This window comes from Malus sylvestris, chromosome 16, assembly GCF_916048215.2.
Source record: "Malus sylvestris chromosome 16, drMalSylv7.2, whole genome shotgun sequence".
Lineage (NCBI taxonomy): Eukaryota > Viridiplantae > Streptophyta > Magnoliopsida > Rosales > Rosaceae > Malus > Malus sylvestris.
Window position 1 is genome coordinate 14,311,502 of NC_062275.1, and position 7,825 is coordinate 14,319,326.

Consider the following 7,825-nt stretch of genomic DNA (forward strand, 5'->3'; position numbering starts at 1 on the left):
TGCTAGTCTCCCCTATCATTATAGGCATTCCATACTTCATTCTCTCTTGCTCGCTCTGCCTCCTATTATTAAACGATAATAATGGGAAGCTGGTAGGCTCTTTTTCCAGAACTAGCTCTATCACAGGTTGACTCCCTTCAGGAACCACTTTATTCTTTCCTTTATCCTTTTCTTCTTCTAATAGTGGGAATAAGGGAATGATTGGTTCACTTCTCATGGTAACTTGGCTCATCCCACTTTCCTGAGCCCCTTTTGGAGTAGAAAACTCCAGATCAAGTCTTCTCTGTAGATTCCCTGTTAATGTACAGAGCCTACTCACTTCTCCCTTGGTTTCCAAGGAGATTCTTTCCATGCTTTTTAGTACTTGGATCATAGTAACTTGTAGTTCTTCACTAGTTCCCTTCCCTTCCGATCTCTCAGATGAAGTTGGGCTTTCTAGGACCACTCGTCCTGATGAGGAAGAAGGATCTCCTGATTGATCTGCCATTTGTAGGAGAAAAGGTTGAGAGAAACCCTCATTCGGATTCTTTTTACCAATTTTGTGGCTTTTCTTTTTGGATAAGCAAGATCAAAAGGTGTATGGTCCCACTGGGCGTGCCAAAACTATGTTCGCATCAGGAATTTCCGTCGGGGACATTTCCTGGCCGACGAGCGCACAGCTTCCCGGGAGGTTGGCGCCAGTTGAAGGCTGTTGTCGGGCTTCTGCTTCACTGTCGGGCTTTGTCGGGCAAGCCTCGTCGGGCAAGGCTTATCGGGCAAGACTCGTCAGGCACGGCTTGTCGGGCAAGACTGGAAGAGAAGGACAGAGTTAACTTTGAGAGGTGCCTTTGTGGGGCCTTAGGTGTAGGCCTTGAGGCTCACAATCAAGATTAACTTCTAAGTACTCAGGCGTGACACTGCCATCTTTAGCATGACAGATGTAAAATGGATGTCGCGTTTTAGTTGTATATATATATATATATATATATGCCCGAGAAACCGTGTTAGTTATAACAGGTGCCTTTGTGGGGCCTTAGGTGTAGGCCTTGAGGCTTCCCATCAGAATTCGTTCTTATACTCAAACATTCTAGACCGCGGAATGGAATGAATCCAAATAGGTGCCTTTGTGGGGCCTTAGGTGTAGGCCTTGAGGCTTCCTATCAGAATCCATTCCATGCTTAAGCGTTCTATGATAATCATAATATAATAGAAATAAAACTAAGGGGTAGGTTGATTACTTGCGCCCCAAGTAACTTCGGACTTCTTGTTTATCAAGGACTATCGTGGATGGGTTAAGTCCACATAAGGTTCTTTTTTATGCCTTGAGGCCAAGGACTTTCAACTGATCAAATTTACATGCCCGAGGGCTTAGAACTTAGATCTGATTTGAACAATGAAAATATATTCAAATCGGATCCAAGTACTAAGAGATTCTTTTAATAGTCATCTTACTAGATATAACTTGAATACAATTGAAAGTATACAACATATTGCTAGGCTAATGAATGAAAAGACAAGAACAAATAAGGTCGGGCAAGGTTTAACCTTGTAGGGCAAGCCTGGTTGTCTTGCAGGTTCCTATCTTTGTGGCTTATCAATGGTCTGAGAGCTTTTAGGGAGAGGTAAGGAGAGGAGTTTACAAAGAGAAATCGATACTACAGCAAGGTTGAAGAGGGTAGGAGAGCTATTACAAGGGTTTGAGTGAAGGCTTGTCTCGAGAGGGATGAAGGTTTGGGCTGACTACAACTTCGTTTTGAAGGCAAATATGGCTTTGAGCAGAGTTTGTGCTTGCATTTGTTTATTTGTTTAAGTGTCCTTAATCCCGATTTCCCTTTCTTCTTTTATAGACAACTCAGCTTGGCCTCTTGTAGCAGCAGCCTTGCCCGAATGCAACTTGAGAGGCAGTGACTCATTGGCTTTTTTACTTGTTCTGCCATTATAAAGTACTTTATGGGCTGTATAGCTGGTCAGTCTATACCACTTGGCCTTTGGGTAGGTGAGTAAGTGGTCTTCATGAGCTGCACCAAGTCAGAAAAGCCATTTTTTGCTTTCTGGGCTTTGGCTTGGCTTAGACCGATTCTTCCTTTAGACATCTTTTGGGTCAGCTCCTTATCTGAGCCTAAAGTTGAAGTTTTGATCCAAACATGAATTACTGCGGTCTTACCCTTTTTCAGCGCCGGTGGAAGAGGAATCTTGACGTCTAAGGTAGGAAGGTAGGAGACGTTAGGTGAGCTGCCGCTGCCAATTTTAGGTAATTTTGACCACAAAAGCGATGCAAAGCCCGCCCCCTCTCTCTCCAACGCAATCGCAACGGCAGCGTTTAGACCAACCACCTAGGGTTTCACAGATGGAAATTCAACCGCCGCTGCCCTCCGACGACACCTCCACCGTCTGGGAATGGGGAGATCTCTTCGATTTCACCGTCGACGATGACTTGTCGATCTCGTGGGGCTCCGCCGAGTATCCGGACCCCGAAGTCGGCCCGGCCCCGGAGCACCTGCTGGAGGATCCGAATTCCAATTCGAGTCGGATAAGGAAGCGGGACCCGAGGCTGGCTTGCCCCAACTTCTTGGCGGGTCATATCCCCTGTGCGTGCCCCGAGATCGACGCGAAGATGATGGAGCTGGAGGAGGAGGAAGCCGGGCACGGGAAGAAGCGGGTCAAGACGGGTCGGGCCCCGAACGGAACGGCCCGGTGTCAGGTCCCTTCTTGCGGCGTCGATATCAAGGAGCTGAAGGGGTATCATCGGAGGCACAGAGTGTGCCTTGCCTGTGCAAATGCCAGCACTGTCGATATCGACGGTGAGAGCAAGCGCTATTGTCAGCAGTGTGGCAAGTAAGCCGAAGTTTTTTTTTCCGAAATTAGGGTTCTTGATTGTATTGTTTCAGCTATGGCAGTTTCGTTTTTAGTAGTTTGGAAGTGTTTTACTGAGTAATGTTTTCGGATAAATTGGTTTTCGAGCTTCTCAATTTGTGAGCTGTGATTGTAATCTTACTTAGTCACTAGGTGCTAATGACGAGGACAGCTTGCACGAGTCGTTTTGGCTTCGAATTGATTATCAATTTGAAGGCTTTACCTAAGTTGGGGAAGAAGGGTTTCTTTGGACTTGTTAGCTCCGAAAAATGCAGAGTAGTGACTGTTTAAAAGCAATGGCAACAGTTTCAGCCCTGCCTCTATTAGAATGGCATGAAGTCTCTTTGTGTTCCCGAGCGAACACGGTAGAGGAATTTAGTTACTCAAGGCTTAGATTGAGATATATTAGTACTAATATGCAGATTCATTAGTGTAAAAGCACATGATTTTTCTTAACTGAGGTATCATTTGAATTTGTCTTTGGAACTGTTTCCATGGTTGATTTCTTGTTCTTAGGTGAAGGGAATCAGAGAAATTTTCTTAGGAACAAGACAAGCATCACTTTATTAAAAAAAGATATGCCTTCTAATATTGTAGAATTGTCACTATTCTGTTTTATTGAGGAACTGCATGTATTATTTTAAATTGTTGTAATGTGCTAGTTTTATGTTAATATTGTTTTTGTAATTTCGTTTCTGCATGTGTGCCCATTCTTTGGCAGGTTCCATGTCTTATCAGACTTTGATGAAGGTAAGCGGAGCTGTCGAAGAAAATTAGAGCGTCATAATAATAGACGGCGAAGGAAACCTAGTGCTTCTAAAGGAGCGAGTGGAAAGGAATCACAAAAGGAAAATCAAACTGAAGAGACCAATTTTGATGGTGGAGCAACAGAAGGTATTTGATATTTGTTTTGATGCAAACAGCTTGTAAAAGAGTACTAAAGCTGCAACACTGCTTTGGAAAAAGAACCTACGTCTAATTGTATGAACAATGTACAGATTGTTTACAGTTAAGCAGTCAGTTAAATGAGAAGGAAGAATTGCTGGAGTCTCAAGGTGGGCAAACTCCTATCCTCTGTTCAGTGCCTGAATCCCAGAATATCCGTAGTGACAGCGGTGTATCATTTATGGCTTCTGGTGAAACCCAAATGGATGCAAGAAAACATGATTCTAACAACTCCCTTTCTCCGTCAAATTGTGACAACAAAAGCTACTCTTCTATGGTAGGTCTTTGCTGAATGTCATTGCTTTTGCATGGGTAACATGAGGAGCTCTGTTTGAGGCGTACTGATTTGATACATTCTTGTAGTGTCCAACAGGTCGTATATCATTCAAGCTCTATGATTGGAATCCAGCAGAATTTCCTAGAAGACTTCGGCACCAAGTACTATTAAAAGATTGTCATTACAGTTTAGTATACATAGGGAGAATTGTTTTTTAATGGAAAATATCAGGGAGCAATAAACAAGTGGGCTTATGTGTTTTCAGATATTCGAATGGTTAGCCAGTATGCCGGTTGAGTTGGAGGGATATATCCGCCCCGGATGTACTATCTTGACTATTTTTATTGCAATGCCTAATTTTATGTGGATGAAGGTAATGGTGTTGGCAATCTTATTCGTAAGATTGAGTTTGTCACAGCTTTTCTCTTACCTTCACTCTATAAATTTTGTTCTACAACTTTGGTTTTGATCTTCTTTTTTTTTTAATTTAATTTAATTTTTATTTTTTTTATCAGTTGCTTGAAGATCCTGTATCATATCTACATGAATTTGTTATTGTACCTGGGAAAATGCTATCCGGGAGAAGCAATATTCTGATTTATCTAAACGACATGATTTTCCGTGTTGTAAAAGGTAATCTGATGCTTCATATCGGTGTTATGTTTCTATTAGATTATTGCGTTTTAGGTTGGGAAAGTAATTGGTCTTTACTAGTAGTTTGAACTACTAACATGCTTCTTTTTATTTTGATATGCACAGACGGGACTTCTGTAATAAAAACGAAAGTGGAGGTGCGGGCCCCAAGGCTTCATTACGTTCATCCTACATGTTTTGAGGCTGGCAAGCCCATGGAGTTTGTTGCCTGTGGAAGTAATTTATTACAGCCCAAATTTCGGTAGGGCTTTCAATCAGTGTTTTCCACGTGTTTTTAGTAGTTTATTGTGCTGTACCTTTGATTCACTCCTTTTGGCTGTTTCTTGTAGCTTGTTATGCACACACTGTTCCCTATAAACTGTAATTTGTTTGAATAGTTAATAAACTTGATGGAGAGAGGGGAATCTACTTGATGGACACTATATAGACTTGTCACTATTTGATAGTAAGTAATGTAATCACTAGTCTTCTCTGTTGCTTCTCAACTTCAACACTCATAGTGATCTTGAGATGTATATCAAATGTGGAAAATATTTCTAGTTGTCTGATGGCATCGACTGATTAGTCTTCTACTTTTGAAGCTTAATACCAAACAAAGTAATTCTCATTTGTTTAAAGCTTTGCATTTTGGTGTATAATTTTCTGTTAGCTGTTTCATGCATGCAGAGAGCAAAACTGCTGTCACGTAAGCTTCCTAATAAAGATCATTATGGTTACAGGTTTCTGGTATCCTTCTCCGGGAAATATCTGGAATATGATTATTCTCCTCCATCTTCCCATAGTCAGATTGATGGGGACACTGCTAGTAATTTAGACCATCAGTTCTTCCAGATACAGGTCCCTCAGACTGAATCAGATTGTTTTGGTCCTGCATTTATTGAGGTAAACATTCTGATTTATTTTCTCTTCTTACTTTTCCTTTTACACCACGTTCAACTATCAGCAGGGACATTCTGTCTATCTACATGGTTGTTCGTCATCTGTAAATATTTCTGATACATATTTAGCCTCATTGTTGTGTATATCTTGTCTATTCATATTTCCAGACTCCAGTGATCATAAGAGTGTTATGACCAGGGATTTTTAGTGGTTAGTTTATTTAGCTGGTTGTGCATTGATGAGAGTGCTCGCTCTTCAAACTGGCATCTCGTATGGTATCTGGGACAATTACGTAGGTTTGCTGATAACGTTAACGACAAGATATAACTATGGACGGGAATCTGCTGTATCTGCACTGTTCCAGATTCATGTAGATAAAATTAAAACTTTAACACTCATGTAGATATAAACATACTTTTCAATAGCATCTTAAAGCATGATACTTGTTTTGGACTTACCAGGATTTTCTTTTGTTACGTAATTTAATATTGATGGAATCTGTGTTGCAGATTGAGAATGAATCAGGCTTGTCCAACTTTATACCGGTACTCATTGGGGACAAAGAGGTTTGTGCAGAAATGAAGACTATTCAGAAGAGATTTGATGAATCTCTCTCTTTGCAAGGATTACACTTTTCTTCTAGGGTTTCCCTTTCAAACTCTTGTGAAGCATCTTCAATGAGGCACACAGCATTTTCTGACATTATTTTAGATATAGCATGGTTACTAAAAAAACCCTTGTCGGAAAACTTCCAACAGATCATGACTGCTTCACAGATTCAAAGATTCAACTATCTATTGAACTTTTTGATATCTATCAAGTCAACAACCATATTGGATAAAGTTTTACAAAATCTGAAGACTCTAATGGTTAACATGGAGTTAAACAGTGCAAATAATGACAGCGTTGACGCAGATATGAGGCTATTACAGAATTACATGAAATATGCCCGTGATCTTCTTTGTAAAAAATTCGAAAGCTCTGGGGTTTCAGTCAGAGAGTCTGGAAGGTTGGTGAAAGAAGAGGATCTTGTTTCTCAAAGTCAAACCTGCTTTCAGAATGATGGAAAATCGGTTGCTCCATTCCACTGTGAGGTGAGTGCTTCAGTTTTCATATTTTGTATCCTCTGATATCGGGTAATCCTAGTTAAGATAGCTTTTCACTTTACACTTGACTCATTATCAATTTAGCACTTGTTCTGATCTGGTGCTACAAGCCCCTTGCACTAGTCAAGGAATTATTTGATTATACGATTTGGCTAGGTTATGGTTGGGCTTACAATCCTGGTTTTTTTCCGCCCATTTTAAAATTGAGATTACAGCTTTACTTCGGCCATCTATGATCGTATAATAGCTATTTTGAGTAATTCACCATTAAATTTATATCTGTAATAAAATGTTTTCGAACTTCTAGCCTGTAAGAGGTCTTCATTGGGAATATGGTTGTTTTTTTGAGCACGATCAATGACTATATGTATAAAATTTCTGTGCTCGTTATTTTCTCTCGTCGTAGTTTAGCATTATTTATTTCATAAACTGATGCGTGTTTTGTTACATAAATTGTTATGTAAAGCAGGATACGGAGATAACTGTAGATGGTAGGCTGGGTATAACTGCGGGTTCAACTGCTAATGAGAGAAGTGAAACTGTTCCGCTGTTGAGTAAAAAAGCAGTTGGTAAAGCCAACTTCATCAAGGAATTGCCTAGCGTGGCTAAGTGTTGCACTTCCGGGGAGGTCTTAAGGTCTCGCTCTAGTGGGATGTTCTTGAGATTTCGCCCTGCACTTTTTGTAATTTCTGCTACAGCTATCTGTGTAGGGTTATGTGCAGTCCTCATCCATCCTCACAAGGTTGGCGAGTTTGCAGTATCAATACGCAGATGTTTATTCGACAAATTTTAGATGTTAAGGCTCTTTTTTTCCCTCTCCCTTCAATGTATTTCGCAACCCCTTAATCTTCTGTTCATATATCTCCGTTGTACACAACTTTCTAACACTAGGTTAAGACAAGCGGCTAAAACGCTTTATCTTGTCACCGTGTAGTTCTTCCGGGTGTGCTTCTGGGCGATGTTTACCCACGGCGTTTGAGGTAGTAAGATTTTTTTTTCTAAATTTTTGTTGTAATGTCTGTAGACAGGTTGCCTGTTGTGCTTAGTTAATAAGAAACCATGGTTTTCCAATGGGATTGCTTCCAAATTGTAAAATTGTAATGATCTGAAATAAAGGGCTTTTTAAATTTTA

At 40.5% G+C, this 7,825-nt stretch overlaps 1 protein-coding gene across 1 annotated transcript; it reads left to right on the forward strand.

Annotated features, from left to right (window-relative positions):
* The first annotated feature begins 2,100 nt into the window (after nt 1-2,100).
* On the forward strand, nt 2,101-7,825 carry LOC126608085 (squamosa promoter-binding-like protein 7). The gene is made up of 10 exons (XM_050275851.1): nt 2,101-2,814; nt 3,554-3,726; nt 3,831-4,054; nt 4,141-4,215; nt 4,320-4,427; nt 4,570-4,687; nt 4,814-4,949; nt 5,428-5,590; nt 6,097-6,681; nt 7,163-7,825. The coding sequence occupies exons 1-10, from the start codon at nt 2,252-2,254 to the stop codon at nt 7,484-7,486; spliced, it is 2,469 nt and encodes an 822-aa protein (XP_050131808.1). The 5' UTR covers nt 2,101-2,251; the 3' UTR covers nt 7,487-7,825.

Coding starts and splice junctions, on each gene's coding strand:
- LOC126608085 (XM_050275851.1), top strand. CDS start 2,252: ATGCAAAGCCCGCCCCCTCTCTCTCCAACGCAATCGCAACGGCAGCGT. Junction 4,055..4,140: donor ACAAAAGCTACTCTTCTATG/GTAGGTCTTTGC, acceptor ACATTCTTGTAG/TGTCCAACAGGTCGTATATC. Junction 5,591..6,096: donor TTGGTCCTGCATTTATTGAG/GTAAACATTCTG, acceptor TCTGTGTTGCAG/ATTGAGAATGAATCAGGCTT.